This window comes from Coregonus clupeaformis, chromosome 28 (genome assembly GCF_020615455.1).
Source record: "Coregonus clupeaformis isolate EN_2021a chromosome 28, ASM2061545v1, whole genome shotgun sequence".
NCBI classification, from domain to species: Eukaryota; Metazoa; Chordata; class Actinopteri; order Salmoniformes; family Salmonidae; genus Coregonus; species Coregonus clupeaformis.
Window position 1 is genome coordinate 25976309 of NC_059219.1, and position 21103 is coordinate 25997411.

At 47.4% G+C, this 21103-nt stretch overlaps 1 protein-coding gene across 1 annotated transcript in view; it reads left to right on the plus strand.

Annotated features, from left to right (window-relative positions):
• Nucleotides 1–21103, plus strand: part of LOC123482100 (exocyst complex component 4-like) — a gene marked incomplete at its 5' end in the record, with an annotated part of 31334 nt that overhangs the window by 5378 nt on the left and 4853 nt on the right. The window contains 3 exons of the mRNA XM_045208407.1: nt 9784–9925; nt 16459–16637; nt 17007–17166. Coding sequence (XP_045064342.1) covers nt 9784–9925; nt 16459–16637; nt 17007–17166 — 481 coding nt within the window. The remainder of the gene's footprint in view (nt 1–9783; nt 9926–16458; nt 16638–17006; nt 17167–21103) is intronic.

Here is a 21103-nt window from a genome sequence, read left to right on the forward strand (position 1 = left end):
CTGGAGTGTGGTGCAGCCCAGTAGCACCCATGTTCCTCCATGGTAGTGGAACGAATGAATGACCTTGAGACAGATAGGACCAGAGTCCTAGATAGAGTTTAGTCATTGAGGTTTCTACCAAAAGCATTGTGATGCATAATGCATTTACATGACACCACATCATTTGATTGATTGATTTAATTTATTGGATAATTAACAGTCAACATCAACAATCAACATTACATACATTAAACACCAGGCTTATTTCCATTGTGGTCCTCAATTCCCATTCTCTAATAAGGCTGTTTCAGGCAGGAAGTGTGGGACTGCAGTGTCATTCTCCTTCCTGTGTGATTCAGTTGGAGTGTTGTTTAAATGTAGAGGGCAGGGGTTGTAGTATTGGGGGTTCACTCCCATACCAAAGCAGAGCTCTATGGAGTGATATTAGTGCCAACAGAAATGTGTTCTGAATGAAATCATATTAAGACCCATAACTGTTAGACATACTAACGGGGCACAGGTGTAAGCGGTGTCAATGTGTGATCTGTAAACTACCCCAAACAGCTGGTACAGTACTCTGCTATACTAACTACATTATAGCCTACTGCTATTCTATCAACCAACCAAGTTGTTTACAGAACCAACATCGGTCCCCCAAAGGACAATGCTACGATAATGCCCAGCGTCGTATGCAGGAGGTAGATCGACACAGAGCAATCAGTCTAAGATGGACATTTCCTATAATCACCTCCCAATGTCTTTGGCTGGGCTGCATCTCTAAAGCAAACACACAGAGACAGGGATAAGGCAGGGAGAAGATTAGCATGATAAATACACTGCCTCTGTCAAGACGCTGCTGAATCTTAATTTAATCTTAATTTGATTCAATAATCGTGTGTGCATGGTGTGTGTGGGGTATGTGTGTTTGATATGACAGAGGGACAGCGGTCATCCTGTGTGTGTGTGTGTGTGTGTGTGTGTGTGTGTGTGTGTGTGTGTGTGTGTGTGTGTGTGTACACTTATAGTGATTGGCCATGAGGGTGGCAGGAGCGAGGGTCTTATCGCCCATACGGGCACCGCTCTGGACACCTAATCCTCTCGGACAATATTTACCTGAGTTGACACAACACACACACCACACACACACAGCACACACACAACACACACACACCGAGGGCACCTGCCAACGTGATGGCCGATTTCCGCTGAGAACAGCTGTGTGTGTTTCTAAAAACTGGATCTGTGGGCATATCTATCTGTCTGTCTGTCTGTCTGTCTGTCTGGTTGTCATGTCTGTCCTGTCTGTCTGGCTGTACATTTGTGTTTTCATGTTTCATTAATCTCTTTGTGTGAGTGAGTGTTCGTTTTTTTATATAAACTGGGTGGTGGCCTTGAATGCTGAGTGGCTGAAAGCCATTGTATATCAGACCTTATACCATGGGTATGACAAAAAATTACGTTGGTAACGAGTTTATAATAGCAATAAGGCACCTTGGGGGTTTGTGGTATATAGCCAATATACCACGGCTAAGGGTTGTATCCAGGCACTCCGCGTTGTGTTGTGCATAAGAACAGCCCTTAGCCGTGGTATATTGGCCATATACCACACCCCCTCGTGCCTTATTGCCTAACTATGTTGCTATGTCTGTGTCTGTCTGTACATGTACATCTTTATTTCTTCAGTAGCTGAGTTGGTGAGCAGTTGATGGTGATTATTTTATAACAAGCCAACGGTAGTCTTTGCTCCAGTGTGTGTGTGTGCCTGTGTGTGCGTATACGTATGCCTGTGTGTGTGTGTCTCCAGCGATCTGCAGGTCAGTCTCTCGATTGCGTTAGGTCAAATCCGAGGCAGCCGTGCATCTCCCACCTCCAGACAGCATGTACTCTAGATCTGCATCCCAAATGGCACCCTACTCCCTACATCAGGGGAAGGCTGGGGGGTTTACCTTGACCTGAGCAAGTGGTGGGCCGCTCCCTCCAGCAGTAGGAAGTAGTGTTCTACTTTTCCAACACGCAATACAAGCCTGTCCTGCTCTAATGCTTCCCTTGATACCTTGAATACTTTTACCTTTCTGTTGTTCACATGCAGATCTAGTGTTTTAATCACTTGAGTATTTGTTTCTCACATACTTCCATGTTGTCTCTCAGGCATACATGAGCATAGACACACTCCATCTCTTTCTGTCCCTCATCTTTCTCTCCTTCTCCTTCTCCTTCTCTTTCTCTCTCCCTTCATCCCACCCTCCTTCCATCCTTCTCTCTCTCTCCATCTCTCTCCCCTTCCATTCCATTCCCTTCTCTCTCTCCCCCCTCCTTCCATCTTTCTCCTCTCTCCATCCCCCCACCCCCCTCTCGCTCTCTCTCTGTCTCTGTCTCTCTCTCGCTCTCTCTATCCTAGTGCAGATGTCTGTCCCATTCCACAGGCAGAATAATTAATTATCTCTCTCTCTCTCTCTCTCCACCAGTCCCTATGCATGCCTTTACTCCTCCACTCCACCCCTCCAGGATAAACCCTCCCTCTCTTCTTCCCTTTCTCTTCCTCTTCTCTGCTAGAGGTCAAGCGTTTTTTGCTTCCTCTTTTTGTCTGGGAAGACCAGACCGATGAGTCAATGGAAAGTTTTGCACCACATTTAAATGGTTCAGACAGGAGGCATCAACTCATACAGGTCTCTCTCTCTCTCTCTCTCTTTCTCTTTATGTTTTCTTTTAGCTTTCCTGTCATCGACAAGCCCATGCAGTAGAGTATTTATCCTGTGTGTTTGCCACTGATCTGCCCCACGTCTCTCCCTTAATGTGTGTCACCCTCATCTCCTGCAGATGGCAAGGAACAGACAACTCCCTTAGATAGGATTGGAAAATAATTGGATAAGCACTACACACACAAACATAAACAAACACACACACACTTACAAAGACCTCACACACACACACACACAGAGAGAGAGAGAGAGAGAGAGAGAGAGACAGAGAGAGAGAGAGAGAGAGACGGAATGAATCCAAAAAGATTAGAGAGAGGGAAAGTTGACAGCGATGGGAGGTATAGAAAGCTGTCAGTCAGAAGGAGAGCGAGTTCCTCTGTTCCTGCCTCTAAATTGGTGGCCCCATGCCGTGGAGTCTTGATCGTATCATCAAAGTGTGACAGGCTGAGGCGTACTGTGTTCCCCAAGTGAGACCTCCCGCTGTTAGGCCTTCCTCCCCAGAGCTGCCAAATACATTATGTGAAATGCACTGGAGGAAACACACAATGCAGTTACTTTTACACACACACACACAGGTGTTGACATACAGTACCAGTCAAAAGTTTGGACACACCTACTCATTCCAGGGTTTTTCTTTATTTTTTACTATTTTCTACATTGTAGAATAATAGTGAAGACATCAAACCTATGAAATAACACATATGGAATCATGTAGTAACCAAAAAAGTGTTAACAAATAATTAACAGTAACAGCAGCGTATGTGATGAGTCAAAAGATTTAGTGCCAAAAGGGTCAGTGCAGATAGTCCAGGTAGCTATTTGGTGAAATGTTTTTATGGCTTTGGGGGTAGAAGCTGTTCAGGGTCCTGTTGGTTCCAGACTTGGTGCATCGGTATTGCTTGCCCTGCAGTAGCAGAGAGAACAGTGTATGACTTGGGTGGCTGGAGTCTTTGACAATTTTTAGGGCCTTTGTCTGACACAGCCTGGTAGAGAGGTCCTAGATGGCAGGGAGCTCGGCCTCAGTGATGTACTGGGCCATACGCACTACCCTCTATAGCGCCTTGCGGTCGGATGCCCAAGCAGTTGCCATACCAAGCGGTGATGCAGCCAGTCAAGATGCTCTCAATGGTGCAGCTGTATAACTTTTTGAGGATCTGCGGGCCCATGCCAAGTGTTGGCACACTTAAAACCAGAACAATTTATAAATAGTTTATAAATAGTTCACCACACTTGCATTTCTTCTGTGTAATGTATTCATGAACACACTCTAGAACTTAAGGGTTCTTCACCTGTCCCCATGGGAGAACCTTTTGAAGAACCCTTTTTGGTTCCAGGTAGAACCCTTTTGGGTTCCATGTAGAACCCTTTCCACAGAGGGTTCTACCTGGAACCCAAAAGGGTTCTTTAAATGGTTCTCCTATGGGGACAGCCGAAATACCCTTTTGGAACCCTTTTTTCTAAGAGTGCAGTTATACAATATTATAATTATTTAGGGAAATTGACATCATGCAACAGCCTTGTGCATTGTGATTGAAATGTGTGCTTTAGGGTTGTATTGTCTCAAGTCACAATTAAACTTTACTTTTGTAAAAGTCAAGTCACTGAATTTTCTTTCATGCAACGCAACCATGTTGTTCTTTTGTTTTGTTCTTTGTAGAAAGACATAAGGAAATGATGGTGTGTTCCATGATTTATTGTCTGAGTCAGGGGATCAGCATTCAGACTCATCTCTAACAATGATACTGCAGTATTACCGGTTTCTGAACACTTGGATCAAAATAGTCTTGTTTTTCCTGGCTGATTACTAAGACGAGGGTTGCAGGGTCGTTCCACGAATAGAGTGCCTTTTACATCACGTTGATATTTCTGGTATAAATTGTGCACCAATATTGAATTTTAAAAGCCTGTTATATTAAATGATCTTATCCTTGATCTCGGGAGAAAACTGAGAGAACAAAAATGTTATTGTTGATAAGTTTGGATCGGTTCAACCTAGGTGTGATTAAGATCAGCTTTTTCTCTCCTATTTCTATTGGCTTTCATCCCCAGACAAACACATATGGTCTATTTGCAGTTTCCATTACCACGTGTTGTTGGTTGGGGTGAGTCGGTTGTGTTATTATCATCAAAATAATGTTGAAGTGTTGGATATGTTTATTGTATTCAACTGAATCTTTAATTAGGGTTGGATCAAAACACATAATGCTACCGTACATACACCGAGACATAATCCGAGACAGGATTGTGTCGAGGCACAGGTCTGTGGAAGAAGTTTGGAACCACCAAGACTCTTCCTAGAGCTGGCCGCCCGGCCAAACTGAGCAATCGGGGGAGAAGGGCCTTGGTCAGAGAGGTGACCAAGAACCCGATGGTCACCCTGACCGAGCTCCAGAGTTCCTCTGTGGAGATGGGAGAACCTTCCAGAAGGACAACCATCTCTGCAGCACTCCACCAATCAGGCCTTTATGGTAGAGTGGCCAGACGGATGCCACTCCTCAGTAAAAGACACATAACAGCCCTCTTGGAGTTCGCCAAAAGGCACCTAAAGGACTCTCAGACCATGAGAAACAAGATTATCTGGTCTGATGAAACCAAGATTGAACTCTTTGGCCTAAATGCCAATCGGCACATCTGGAGGAAACCTGGCACCATCCTTACGGGGAAGCATGGTGGTGGCAGCATCATGCTGTGGGGATGTTTTTCAGCGGCAGGGACTGGGAGACTAGTCAGGATTGAGGGAGAGATAAATGGAGCAAAGTACAGAGAGATCCTTGATGAAAACCTGCTCCAGAGCGCTCAGGACGTCAGACTGGGGTGACGGTTCACCTTCCAACAGGACAATGACCTTAAGCACACAGCCAAGACAATGCAGGAGTGGATTCGGGACAAGTCTTTGAATGTCCTTGAGTGGCCCAACCAGAGCCCGGACTTGAACCTGAACGAACATCTCTTGAGACACCTAAAAATACCTGTGCAGTGACGCTCCCTATCCAACCTGAAATGAGCTTGAGAGGATCTGCAGAGAAGAATGGGAGAAACTCCCCAAATACAGGTGTGCCAAGCTTGTAGCGTCCTACCCAAGAAGACTTGCGGCTGTAATCGCTGCCAAATGTGCTTCAGCAATGTACTGAGTAAAGGGTCTGAATTCTTATGTAAATGTGATATTTCCTGTTTTTGCTTTGTCATTATGAGGTATTGTGTGTAGATTGATAAGGGGGAAAAAACAATTTAATCAATTTTACAATAAAGCTGTAACGTAACATTTACATTTTAGTCATTTAGCGGACGCTCTTATCCAGAGCGATTTACAGGAGCAATTAGGGTTAAGTGCCTTGCTCAAGGGCACATCAACAGATTTTTGCACTGTACAGTATATACAGTGGGGAGAACAAGTATTTGATACACTGCCGATTTTGCAGGTTTTCCTACTTACAAAGCATGTAGAGTTTGTCATTTTTATCATAGATACACTTCAACTGTGAGAGACAGAATCTAAAACAAAAATCCAGAAAATCACATTGTATGATTTTTAAGTAATTTGCATTTTATTGCATGACATAAGTATTTGATACATCAGAGAAAGCAGAACTTAATATTTGGTACAGAAACCTTTGTTTGCAATTACAGAGATCATATGTTTCCTGTAGGTCTTGACCAGGTTTGCACACACTGCAGCAGGGATTTTGGCCCACTCCTCCATACAGACCTTCTCCAGATCCTTCAGGTTTCGGGGCTGTCGCTGGGCAATACGGACTTTCAGCTCCCTCCAAAGATTCCTATTGGGTTCAGGTCTGGAGACTGGCTAGGCCACTCCAGGACCTTGAGATGCTTCTTACGGAGCCACTCCTTAGTTGCCCTGGCTATGTGTTTCGGGTCGTTGTCATGCTGGAAGACCCAGCCATGACCCATCTTCAATGCTCTTACTGAGGGAAGGAGGTTGTTGGCTAAGATCTCGCGATACATGGCCCCATCCATCCTCCCCTCAATACGGTGCTGTCGTCCTGTCCCCTTTGCAGAAAAGCATCCCCAAAGAATGATGTTTCCACCTCCATGCTTCATGGTTGGGATGGTGTTCTTGGGGTTGTACTCATCCTTCTTCTTCCTCCAAACACAGCGAGTGGAGTTTAGACCAAAAAGCTCTATTTTTGTCTCATCAGACCACATGACCTTCTCCCATTCCTCCTCTGGATCATCCAGATGGTCATTGGCAAACTTCAGACGGGCCTGGACATGCGCTGGCTTGAGCAGGGGGACCTTGCGTGCGCTGCAGGATTTTAATAAATGACGGCATAGTGTGTTACTAACGGTTTTCTTTGAGACTGTGGTCCCAGCTCTCTTCAGGTCATTGACCAGGTCCTGCCGTGTAGTTCTGGGCTGATCCCTCACCTTCCTCATGATCATTGATGCCCCACGAGGTGAGATCTTGCATGGAGCCCCAGACGGAGGGTGATTGACCGTCATCTTGAACTTCTTCCATTTTCTAATAATTGCGCCAACAGTTGTTGCCTTCTCACCAAGCTGCTTGCCTATTGTCCTGTAGCCCATTCCAGCCTTGTGCAGGTCTACAATTTTATCCCTGATGTCCTTACACAGCTCTCTGGTCTTGACCATTGTGGAGAGGTTGGAGTCTGTTTGATTGAGTGTGTGGACAGGTGTCTTTTATACAGGTAACGAGTGGAGAACAGGAGGGCTTCTTAAAGAAAAACTAACAGGTCTGTGAGAGCCGGAATTCTTACTGGTTGGTAGGTGATCAAATACTTATGTCATGCAATAAAATGCAAATTAATTACTTAAAAATCATACAATGTGATTTTCTAGATTTTTGATTTAGATTCCGTCTCTCACAGTTGAAGTGTACCTATGATAAAAATTACAGACCTCTACATGCTTTGTAAGTAGGAAAATCGGCATTGTATCAAATACTTGTTCTCCCCAGTGTAGCTGTGAATGATCTGTTGTCCTTTACAAACTGTTGAAGTCCCTGTATAAGATTTACACTCTTAAATTAAAAATGAATGAGATGAGGCAGGATACTGGGTTAATGGTGACGAGGCAGGGTACTGGGGTAATGGTGACGAGGCAGGATACTGGGGTAATGGTGATGAGGCAGGGTACTGGGGTAATGGTGACGAGGCAGGATACTGGGGTAATGGTGACGAGGCAGGGTACTGGGGTAATGGTGACGAGTCAGGGTACTGGGGTAATGGTGACGAGTCAGGATACTGGGAACATGGAGACGAGGCAGGGTACGGGGGATATGAAGACAAGTCAGGATACTGAGGACATGAGACGAGGCAGGGTACTGGGGACATGGAGACTAGGCAGGATACTGGGTTAATGGGGACGAGGCAGGATACTGGGGTAATGGGGAACGAGGCAGGATACTGGGTTAATGGGGATGAGGCAGGATACTGGGTTAATGGAGACGAGGCAGGGTACTGGGAACATGGAGACGAGGCAGGATACTGGGAACATGGAGATGAGGCAGGGTACTGGGAACATGGAGACGAGGCAGGGTACTGGGAACATGGAGACGAGGCAGGGTACTGGGAACATGACGTGACTCCCAGATAAGTCAACACGTGACTTTGTCAGAATGTGCATAATGTAGATACAGAGCTTTGAGTATTTATATGATTTTTTGAAGAGTATTTAGTTCCTGTTTCTAGTTTTTTAAGTATCAAATCATTGTATAAAAGTTGTTGAGTGTTGACTCTGTTGGAAATATCTCCGCTAAGCAGCGTTGACTAAAGGACCTCTGTCAACAGTAGATATTGGACTGCGTTGCTCAGCCGCAGTTTCAACTACTTCCTTCCTCACTCTGTCAGTGTGTGTTTGTGTCTTTGAGTGTGCTTGCCTTCCTGCCTACGACCTTCACAAGGGCTGAGAGAGTAACTGGGGAGCTGGACCTGACTGCAGCCAATCGATCGCTCGCCCTCACCACCCCTCTTCCGCTCAGCGGTCTCTCTCCAAACACACACGCACACCACACACTCCTCACTGCCTCATTGCCCAAATAGACTCACATATGGGTGACAGGGCCAATTTCTCTCTCCTTCCACTCCCTTCCTCTAATTCATAGCCATTGATTTATACCTGGCGGTCTGAATGCTCTTTACACACACACACACAAACATAGCTCCTTTGTATGGATCACAATGCAGACACACTCAGTCTCAGCACATGGATTGAAGGAATGAAGGGACTTTCTGAAGGACTGTAGAAGGTCTTCAGATGTGTAGCACAGTGTTTCCCAAACCTCTCCTTGAGTACTCCCTGCTGTTCCTCTTATTTTATTTATTCCAGTCCAAGTTCACCTGATTCAACTGATCAACGTCTCATCAATCCCTTAATTAGTTGAATTAAGTGTGTTAGTTCTGGATTATATCAGCTCATTGTTCTCTTTAGTTCTCCTTCGTCCTAGTTCTTCCTGATTATCTTTAGTTCTCCTTCGTCCTAGTTCTTCCTGGTTCTCTTTAGTTCTCCTTCGTCCTAGTTCCTCCTGGTTCTTGTAATGGAGATCTGGCATATGTGGAATGGTCCTGGGCTATCGAGAAGAGGTGTGGAATGGTCCTGGGTTCTTGAGAAGAGGTGTGGAATGGTCCTGGGCTATCGAGAAGAGGTGTGGAATGGTCCTGGGCTATCGAGAAGAGGTGTGGAATGGTCCTGGGTTCTTGAGAAGAGGTGTGGAATGGTCCTGGGTACTTGAGAAGAGGTGTGAAATGGTCCTGGGCTATCGAGAAGAGGTGTGGAATGGTCCTGGGTACTTAAGAAGAGGTGTGAAATGGTCCTGGGCTCTCGAGAAGAGGTGTGGAATGGTCCTGGGTACTTGAGAAGAGGTGTGAAATGGTCCTGGGCTATCGAGAAGAGGTGTGGAATGGTCCTGGGCTCTCGAGAAGAGGTGTGGAATGGTCCTGGGTACTTGAGAAGAGGTGTGGAATGGTCCTGGGCTCTCGAGAAGAGTTGTGTAATGGTCCTGGTCTCTCGAGAAGAGGTGTGGAATGCCCCTGGGTCTCGAGGAGAGTTGTGGGAAACACTGCTGTGATATTTTTAATCTTTAGCTATAATGTAACTAAAGTGTGTGTGTGTGTGTGTGTGTATTCAGGTGGGTCTCCAGGCTCTGACCCCCAGGTGACCAATGAGAGTGTCCGCAGCAGGGACCAGATCCTCCAGACTCTGACTGACCTGTCCAGGGCCTTCCAGGACATCGCTGACCGCTGTCTGCTGGTCCTCCACCTGGAGGTCAGGTACGTACACACATGGACTCTCCAGGATAAACACCCAGCCTGGGTCATGTTCATAATGACCTTCCCTATTGGTCAAGTACAGATAATACTACCTCCCGCTTCACTCCGTTTTTCTTCCGTTTGGTCACTAGCGAACACAATCTTGATTTATAGAATCTTCCTCTCCATGGTTTAACAGTGTTTTCAGTCTTGGTCCTGAGTGGGGGCAGACTGAGTTAGCAGGCTGTTGTTCTGTCAGACTATCATGTTGACTGTCAGACCTTGCATAGTTCCACCTATGAATTTCAGGGTGGTTACATTTGTTGAGCCCTGTCCCTCAACTTTATAGCAAACCAAGTGGCAGGGCTGTCGTTTTGGAATTTTAGAACCCCTTTAGGTGTATGTATATGTATATATATATATATATATATATATATATACATACACAGTGGGGGAAAAAAGTATTTAGTCAGCCACCAATTGTGCAAGTTCTCCCACTTAAAAAGATGAGAGAGGCCTGTAATTTTCATCATAGGTACACGTCAACTATGACAGACAGATGAGAGAAAGACATCCAGAAAATCACATTGTAAGATTTTTTATGAATTTATTTGCAAATTATGGTGGAAAATAAGTATTTGGTCAATAACAAAAGTTTCTCAATACTTTGTTATATACCCTTTGTTGGCAATGACACAGGTCAAACGTTTTCTGTAAGTCTTCACAAGGTTTTCACACACTGTTGCTGGTATTTTGGCCCATTCCTCCATGCAGATCTCCTCTAGAGCAGTGATGTTTTGGGGCTGTCGCTGGGCAACACGGACTTTCAACTCCTTCCAAAAATGTTCTATGGGGTTGAGATCTGGAGACTGGCTAGGCCACTCCAGGACCTTGAAATGCTTCATACGAAGCCACTCCTTCGTTGCCCGGGCGGTGTTTTTGGGATCATTGTCATGCTGAAAGACCCAGCCACGTTTCATCTTCAATGCCCTTGCTGATGGAAGGTTTTCACTTAAAATCTCACGATACATGGCCCCATTCATTCTTTCCTTTACACGGATCAGTCGTCCTGGTCCCTTTGCAGAAAAACTGACCCAAAGCATTATGTTTCCACCCCCATGCTTCACAGTAGGTATGGTGTTCTTTGGATGCAACTCAGCATTCTTTGTCTTCCAAACACGACGAGTTGAGTTTTTACCAAAAAGTTCCTTGTGATCATTTTGACCCCACGGGGTGAGATCTTGCGTGGAGCCCCAGATCGAGGGAGATTATCAGTGGTCTTGTATGTCTTCCATTTCCTAATAATTGCTCCCACAGTTGATTTCTTCAAACCAAGCTGCTTACCTATTGCAGATTCAGTCTTCCCAGCCTGGTGCAGGTCTACAATTTTGTTTCTGGTGTCCTTTGACAGCTCTTTGGTCTTGGCCATAGTGGAGTTTGGAGTGTGACTGTTTGAGGTTGTGGACAGGTGTCTTTTATACTGATAACAAGTTCAAACAGGTGCCATTAATACAGGTAACGAGTGGAGGACAGAGGAGCCTCTTAAAGAAGAAGTTACAGGTCTGTGAGAGCCAGAAATCTTGCTTGTTTGTAGGTGACCAAATACTTATTTTCCACCATAATTTGCAAATAAATTCATTAAAAATCCTACAATGTGATTTTCTGGATAAAAAAATTCTCAATTTGTCTGTCATAGTTGACGTGTACCTATGATGAAAATTACAGGCCTCTCTCATCTTTTTAAGTGGGAGAACTTGCACAATTGGTGGCTGACTAAATACTTTTTTCCCCCACTGTATACAGCTCTGGAAAAAATTAAGGAATGGAATGGCTGTCATACATGTAGAGATGCTGATTTAAGAAAAATTAGCAGTGGTCTCTTAATTTTTTCCAGAGCTGTATATCGTAATTTTTTTTGGTGTAAATTATTATTATTTGATAAAATATAGAATTTGGCCTTTAGTACCAAATCCCATAGAAACGCATTTAATAACATTCATAAATGGCAAAAAAGACAGTCAAAAAATAAGGAATAAGGTTTTGAAGTGTCTGTCCTATATCTACGAGATATAAGATAGCTCAGGAATTATATGTACTTTTTTTGTGGTAGGCACAACACTACCTCCATACTTCAATTAGTTTTTTAAACCAGTACCAGTTACCTTCAGACTAGTTAGTTTGTAGCCCAAAAGGTTTGGACGCTACAAACAGAAGTTGGCACATCGACAGTACCGACTTCAGACGAGTCCTGTGACACTTGTGGAGACCACCTTCGTGTTCTTGAGAGTCTCATCTTTCCATAGAGTGGTCCTTTGGGATGTCTCATGGTCTGACAAACACCGCTCTAGCTCTGCCACCTTTCACCGCATATGCGGAAGTGCGACATTGGCGGATGCGGTGCGTCAATCGACTCTAGGGGGTCAAACAAGTGCAAGACAATCTAATAATACACTCAGACCAATTTCTTCCTCTGGATCCAGTGAGTACGTCCATTAACGTCCAAAACGAGTGATTTACCAAGCAAACCCAGAAAACAACCAACTCTCTCCATCAACAGCCCCTAACAGCCCCCATCTCCTCCTCCCTCTCTCCATCCATCCTTCCTCCTCCTCCCTCCTCATCCCTCCTTCTCCTTCTCCTCCTCCCTCTCTCCATCCCTCCATCTCCTCCTCTCTCTTTCCATCCCTCCATCTCCTGCTCCCTCTCTCCATCTCTCCTTCTCCTCCTCCCTCTCTCCATCCCTCCATCTCCTCCTCCATCTCTCCATTCCTCCATCTCCTGCTCCCTCTCTCCAACCCTCCATCTCCTCCTCCATCTCTCCTTCTCCTCCTCCCTCTCTCCATCCCTCCTCCCTCTCTCCATCCCTACATCTCCTGCTCCCTCTCTCATCCCTCCTTCTCCTCCCTCTCTCCATCCCTCCTTCTCCTCCTCCCTCTCTCCATCCCTCCATCTCCTGCTCCATCTCTCCATCTCCTCCTCCCTCTCTCCATCCCTCCATCTCTCCTTCTCCTCCTCCCTCTCTCCATCCCTCCATCTCTCCATCTCCTCCTCCCTCTCTCCATCCCTTCATCCCTCATGATGGCTCTGAGATATTGTTTAGCTTATGCAGTATTGTTTATGATTGCCCCGGAAAAGAGAGGGGGCGAGAAACACTCCCTGAGCTCTGCACTACTCCCTACTACTCCACGCCTTATTGACTTTAACCCATTAAGCAAATTTCCCTCAACAATACTGGGTGGCAAATGGTGCCATCAGGAAGAGGAGAGTGAGAGACGCATGGAGAGGGAGGGAGAGACGGAGACGGAGTGTGATAGGGAGGGAGGGAGGGAAAGAAAGAAAGAAAGAAAGAAAGAAAGAAAGAAAGAGAGGGAGGGAGGGAGGGAGGGAGTGATTGTTCCATGGTGGATGAATTCAGTGAAACATCCCAGTAGAGCTGAGTGATATGGACAAAAAAACATATTTTGATAAATTGCCTGAGTTTATGTGATAAATAGAACTATACGTTTATAACATTAATGTGCACCACCGCTTTTTTATTATCCTTTAAACTACTACTACTAGTTTGAACGTTGTAGCCATCAATTGTCCCATTAACAATCACCCATATTAGCTTATTTCATTTCAAACTTCACATTTCTCTAGTATAGGCTACTTATTGTAATGAACGATATCGGCCAAATGCCTGCGATAAGTGATCGGTATGGTCGGTGTCAATAATTGTTGGTTAATCGTCCCAGCTCTACATCCCAGGAACCTGATTCCCTGACCATCATGACTTCATCTACCAGTAGGATGTGGTTGGACTAAACACACTCAACAATATCCTCTGTCTATCCCCTCTCCTCCCCTCCTCTATCTATCCCCTCTCCTCCCCTCCTCTGTCTATCCCCTCTCCTCCCCTCCTCTATCTATCCCCTCTCCTCCCCTCCTCTGTCTATCCTCTCTCCTCCCCTCCTCTATCTATCCCCTCTCCTCCCCTCCTCTATCTATCCCCTCTCCTCCCCTCCTCTGTCTATCCCCTCTCCTCCCCTCCTCTGTCTATCCCCTCTCCTCCCCTCCTCTATCTATCCCCTCTCCTCCCCTCCTCTGTCTATCCCCTCTCCTCCCTCCTCTATCTATCCCCTCTCCTCCCCTCCTCTGTCTATCCCCTCTCCTCCCCTACTCTATCTATCCCCTCTCCTCCCCTCCTCTATCTATCCCCTCTCCTCCCCTCCTCTGTCTATCCCCTCTCCTCCCCTCCTCTGTCTACCCCTCTCCTCCCCTCCTCTGTCTATCCCCTCTCCTCCCCTCCTCTATCTATCCCCTCTCCTCCCCTCCTCTGTCTATCCCTCTCCTCCCCTCCTCTGTCTATCCCCTCTCCTCCCCTCCTCTGTCTATCCTCTCTCCTCCCCTCCTCTGTCTATCCCCTCTCCTCCCCTCCTCTGTCTATCCCCTCTCCTCCCCTCCTCTGTCTATCCCCTCTCCTCCCCTCCTCTGTCTATCCCCTCTCCTCCCCTCCTCTGTCTATCCCCTCTCCTCCCCTCCTCTATCTATCCCCTCTCCTCCCCTCCTCTGTCTATCCTCTCTCCTCCCCTCCTCTGTCTATCCTCTCTCCTCCCTCCTCTCTATCCCCCTCTCCTCCCCTCCTCTCTATCCCCTCTCCTCCCCTCCTCTGTCTATCCCCTCTCCTCCCCTCCTCTGTCTATCCCTCTCTCCTCCCCTCCTCTGTCTATCCCCTCTCCTCCCCTCCTCTGTCTATCCTCTCTCCTCCCTCCTCTGTCTATCCCTCTCTCCTCCCCTCCTCTGTCTATCCTCTCTCCTCCCCTCCTCTGTCTATCCCCTCTCCTCCCCTCCTCTGTCTATCCCCTCTCCTCCCCTCCTCTGTCTATCCCTCTCTCCTCCCCTCCTCTGTCTATCCCCTCTCCTCCCCTCCCTCTGTCTATCCCCTCTCCTCCCCTCCTCTATCTATCCCCTCTCCTCCCCTCCTCTATCTATCCCCTCTCCTCCCCTCCTCTATCTATCCCTCTCTCCTCCCCTCCTCTGTCTATCCCCTCTCCTCCCCTCCTCTGTCTATCCCTCTCTCCTCCCCTCCTCTGTCTATCCCCTCTCCTCCCTCCTCTATCTATCCCTCTCTCCTCCCCTCCTCTGTCTATCCCCTCTCCTCCCTCCTCTATCTATCCTCTCTCCTCCCCTCCTCTGTCTATCCCCTCTCCTCCCCTCCTCTATCTATCCTCTCTCCTCCCTCCTCTGTCTATCCTCTCTCCTCCCCTCCTCTATCTATCCTCTCTCCTCCCCTCCTCTATCTATCCTCTCTCCTCCCCTCCTCTGTCTATCCTCTCTCCTCCCCTCCTCTATCTATCCCTCTCCTCCCTCCTCTATCCTCCCCTCTCCTCCCCTCCTCTATCTATCCTCTCTCCTCCCCTCCTCTATCTATCCTCTCTCCTCCCCTCCTCTATCTATCCCCTCTCCTCCCCTCCTCTATCTATCCCCTCTCCTCCCCTCCTCTATCCCCTCTCCTCCCCTCTATCTATCCCCTCTCCTCCCCTCCTCTATCTATCCCCTCTCCTCCCCTCCTCTATCTATCCCTCTCCTCCCCTCCTCTATCTATCCCCTCTCCTCCCCTCCTCTATCTATCCCCTCTCCTCCCCTCCTCTATCTATCCCCTCTCCTCCCCTCCTCTATCTATCCCCTCTCCTCCCCTCCTCTATCTATCCCCTCTCCTCCCCTCCTCTATCTATCCCCTCTCCTCCCCTCCTCTATCTATCCCCTCTCCTCCCCTCCTCTATCTATCCCCTCTCCTCCCCTCCTCTATCTATCCCCTCTCCTCCCCTCCTCTATCTATCCCTCTCTCCTCCCCTCCTCTGTCTATCCCCTCTCCTCCCCTCCTCTATCTATCCCTCTCCTCCCCTCCTCTGTCTATCCTCTCTCCTCCCCTCCTCTATCTATCCCCTCTCCTCCCCCTCCTCTGTCTATCCCCCTCTCCTCCCCTCCTCTGTCTATCCTCTCTCCTCCCCTCCTCTATCTATCCCTCTCTCCTCCCCTCCTCTATCTATCCTCTCTCCTCCCCTCCTCTATCTATCCCCTCTCCTCCCCTCCTCTATCTATCCCCTCTCCTCCCCTCCTCTGTCTATCCCCTCTCCTCCCCTCCTCTATCTATCCCCTCTCCTCCCCTCCTCTGTCTATCCTCTCTCCTCCCTCCTCTCTATCCCCTCTCCTCCCCTCCTCTCTCTATCCCCTCTCCTCCCTCTCTCTATCCCTCTCCTCCCTCTCCTCCCTCTCCTCCTCTCTGTCTATCCCCTCTCCTCCCCTCCTCTATCTATCCCCTCTCCTCCCCTCCTCTATCTATCCTCTCTCCTCCCCTCCTCTATCTATCCCCTCTCCTCCCTCCTCTGTCTATCCCCTCTCCTCCCCTCCTCTGTCTATCCCCTCTCCTCCCCTCCTCTGTCTATCCCCTCTCCTCCCCTCCTCTGTCTATCCTCTCTCCTCCCTCCTCTGTCTATCCCCTCTCCTCCCCTCCTCTATCTATCCCCTCTCCTCTCCTCCCCTCCTCTATCTATCCTCTCTCCTCCCTTCAGAGTGCATTGTTTCCACTACCTGATTCCTCTGGCCAAGCAGGGGAACTATGCCATAGTGGCCAACGTGGAGAGCATGGACTACGACCCCTTGGTGGTCAAACTCAACAAGGATATCAGCGCCATCGAGGAGGTGATGGGCGCCGCATTGCAGCAGCACAAGTTCCAGTACATCTTTGAAGGTAAGCCTGTTGTTGGGGGTCGTCCATGATAAAGTAATGTAATGTATTGATCAGTGCCCTTCCTTTTTATGAATATTTTATTTTATTGACGTAATGTTTTGTACTTCTTCCACCTGCCATGCCAACTCTGGTGATCAATAATAGTGTTGACTACTGGGATATTTACCTAATATGTACATGTATTCTGCAGTATGTGACTGGTATGTGTTTCCTCTCTCTCTCTCTCTGTCTCTGTCTCTGTCTCTCTTCTCTCTCTGTCTGTCTGTCTCTCTGTCTCTCTCTCTCTCTGTCTCTGTCTCTGTCTCTCTTCTCTCTGTCTGTCTGTCTGTCTGTCTGTCTCTGTCTGTCTCTCTCTCTCTCTCTCTGTAGGTCTTGGCCACCTGATCTCCTGTATTCTGATCAATGGAGCCCAGTACTTTAAGAGGATCAGTGAGTCTGGCATCAAGAAGATGTGTAGGAACATCTTTGTCCTGCAGCAGAACCTCACCAACATCACCATGTCTAGAGAAGCCGACCTCGACTTCGCTAGGTGAGAGACACACACACACTCACACAGGAGGGGGAGAAAGAGACAGGTTAAGAGATGGATGAACATGACAGAATGAGTGAGAGGGGGAGACAAAGGGATGAGAGAGAGAGAGAGAGAGAGAGAGAGAGAGAGAGAGAGAGAGAGAGAGAGAGAGAGAGAGAGAGAGAGAGAGAGAGAGAGAGAGAGAGAGAGAGAGAGAGAGAGAGAGAGAGAGAGAGAGAGAGAGAGAGAGAGAGAGAGAGAGAGAGAGAGAGAGAGAGAGAGAGAGAGAGGAGAGAGAGAGAGAGAGAGAGAGAGAGAGAGAGAGAGAGAGAGAGAGAGAGAGAGAGAGAGAATATTGTGTCTCAGAAGGACAGGACATCTTTATTTGGATGGATCAATGTGTAATCACTGTCCTTCTGCCCTCTCTCTCTCTCTGTCCTGCATGTTCAACCATCATGCAGAACTGCACCAATCTATACCCCATGAGGGAGTAAGAGGACAAGATGGGAGGAGGTATGTCAATAAACCAGTCAAATGTCCACCAGTGTCCTCCAACGCCACTGACGTATGACTGGTATATTGACATATCAACAGGATTATAGTGGATGATGAACACCGTTTACACACCTTTTTGATGTGGTGTATAGCGTTTATGTACCTATACGGTAAATTAGCGTTGTTAGCTTTTATATTGGACACTGTTAACCCAGCTTTTAATTTACCACTACATCCCTGCGACGGTTATCAGTGCTCTTCTACCATAGTCATTATAAGGGACCTTGACATGTCCTTTCAGGTATTTTTCTGGAGACTTATACCAATCGATTTTTTACCAAACCTCCGTCAAACAATATAAGGTAATTTATGGACTCACTGGACTGTAAACCAAAAGGCCTAAGACACCAAAACAAAGTCTAGGCTACCTCAATCCCCCCCCAAAACACAATCTGATGACGGTAGATTTTCACTAGTTTTGCCAATCTCCATGTGATGTCCTTCGATACAATGTATATTCCTCAGATGCCGTCTCATGATGGCCTCTCTCCCTCCCCCTCTCTCTCTCTGATGACAGTGTAGGTGTTGATTGGGAATTGCAGTGTGCATTGTTTACACATTCATTGCTTTTCTGATTGACCACCCCCCAGCTCTGAACACACACACACACAAAGGTGGGTGAGGGAAAACCTCTTTCAAAAGACCAGAGAGAAGAGAAAGACAGATGGAGAATAAGAGACGAGAGATGTTCACCCTTCCTTCCTTCAGCCCAGTCTCAGAAGAACCAGTGAATAAAGGGAAGAAGAGGCAGACTGATAAGTGAAGGAAAGAATAGATAGAAGAGGGGGAAGAATAGAGGGTAAAGCTGTGGTGCTGTGAGTGGCTCCTGTTGACCCTGGAAAGGACACAGTAATAACCATTGATCCCAGTTACAACTGAGAAGCCCAATGACCAGCAGCACTGTAGCTAGCTCTACCCAAGGAAGCACACACACTCTTCTGTGTGAAAGGGAAGGGTATGGAAACAGTGGCACCCAGTGGCCAAAGCTACAGTAGCTACTGTATATCTGTAGTCAAGGCACTGCACAGGCACTGAAATACTGCTGAAATGTCACATTTCAATTCTGGTGGGTTGAACTTTGTGTGACTATGTTTGTCCAAATTTAATCTGGAGATATCAGGTTGAGTTAATTCATTTTCATTTTTGTAGTAACCGTTGCATCAGTCTTTCAGCGCTTGTTATGGATGTCTGTGTGTGTGTGATGTGAGGCATGTCTGTGTGAGTGACCTTGACCCAAGTGCTGGTCTGAGGCCAAAACTCCCTGAGAGGGAAAGACCCCTAGTCAGGCCTAGTGGACCTTGTTACACACACACACACACACCATCTGGTCAGAGACAGCGCTAGAGCCAGGTCCCATCCCATAGACCTGGATGTGTCACTGGAACGTCTGATAAACGTCAGATCTGTGTGTGTTTCTCTCTCCCCTCCACCTCTCTCTTTCTGTCTTTCTCTAGCTCTCTCTCCCCTCCACCTCTCTCTTTCTGTCTTTCTCTAGCTCTCTCTCCCCTCCACCTCTCTCTTTCTGTCTTTCTCTAGCTCTCGCTCCCCTCCACCTCTCTCTTTCTGTCTCTCTCTAGCTCTCTCTCCCCTCCACCTCTCTCTTTCTGTCTAGCTCTCTCTCTCCCCTCCACCTCTCTCTTTCTGTCTCTCTCTAGCTCTCTCTCTCCCCTCCACCTCTCTCTAGCTCTCTCTCTCCCCTCCACCTCTCTCTTTCTGTCTCTCTCTAGCTCTCTCTCCCCTCCACCTCTCTCTTTCTGTCTCTCTCTAGCTCTCTCTCCCCTCCACCTCTCTCTTTCTGTCTTTCTCTAGCTCTCGCTCCCCTCCACCTCTCTCTTTCTGTCTCTCTCTAGCTCTCTCTCCCCTCCACCTCTCTCTTTCTGTCTAGCTCTCGCTCTCCCCTCCACCTCTCTCTTTATGTCTCTCTAGCTCTCTCTCTCCCCTCCACCTCTCTCTTTATGTCTCTCTAGCTCTCTCTCCCTTCCACCTATCTCTTTCTGTCTCTCTCTACCTCTCTCTAGCTCTCTCTCTCCCCTCCACCTGTCTCTTTCTGTCTCTCTCTAGCTCTCTCTTTCCCCTCCACCTCTCTCTTTTTGTCTCTCTCTAGCTCTCTCTCCCCTCCATCTCTCTCTTTCTGTCTCTCTAGCTCTCTCGCTCCTCTCCACCTCTCTCTTTCTGTCTCTCTCTAGCTCTCTCTCTCCCCTCCACCTCTCTCTTTCTGTCTCTCTCTAGCTCTCTCTCTCCCCTCCACCTCTCTCTTTCTGTCTCTCTCTAGCTCTCTCTCTCCCCTCCACCTCTCTTCCCCAATCCCTCCTCTCTTTCTCTCTCTCCCTCCCTCCCTCACTCTTTCTCTCTCTGCTGCTGTTTTTGGTTCTCTGCCACTGCAGGAGGGATAGAGAGAGAGAGAGAGGGATGGAGAGAGAGGATGGATCAAAGATGTTGTGAAATAAATGGATGATGTGAACTTGGAGACCTCCTCTCCAGCTGTGTCCCATATATACTGTCAGTTCACCAGATGCCCGCTGGGAATCTGCCCAAGAACTGCACTCTAACATTGCCCTAACGTTGTGGAGACGTTGTCACTATATTTTTTCCTTTTATCTGCCTACATGCGCTAGCTAAAGACATTATCACGATGAATAAAAACAGACTGACACAATGTTTTAGCTGCATTTTCTGAAGGTTACATAGACGTTCTAGCCAGTTGTAGCCACTTACCAGGTGTTTCTTCATGCATGCCTACTGTAGTGGATCAATTATCATTATCACAGAACATTGGAATGACTTTGACAGAATGCTGACATAATGTTTCTGAAACGTTACATTCTAGCTGGACATTCTAGCCACACCAGGTGTTTGGTCCACTCTAGTGGATCAATGAGCCCCTAACGTCAACATCTCTCTGGCACAGTGTGTGTGTGTGTGTGTGTGTGTGAGTGATCACACTGCAGCTGTTTAGCCATTCAGAACACACAGGTTGACTTAAAGGGAATTACCATTATGTTGAAACAAGCACTTTTACGGGAGGGAGGGAGGGAGGGAGGGAGAGAGGGAGGGAGGGAGGGAGAGAGAGAGAGAGGGAGGAGAGAGAGAGAGAGAGAGAGAGAGAGGAGAGAGAGAGAATTACAGAAGGACAGTGTTGGTTAGTGCATTGTCTTCTAGATGGACTACTAGGGAGGGGTGTGTATTGTGTGTGAAACACTAAAAGTGAGTTTGTTTGGGGGGGTGGTGTGTCTGAGATACACACTAGTAAACTGTTGTGTAACATCCCATCATAAGAGTGACAGTTGGTTTACCCTCTCTCTGACCTCCAGTGAGATACCCAGTGACCCCTGTCTCCAGCCTGTCATGTTATCCTCCTAGCATTACATGCTAACACTGCTTCCATGATAAACCAGAGAAT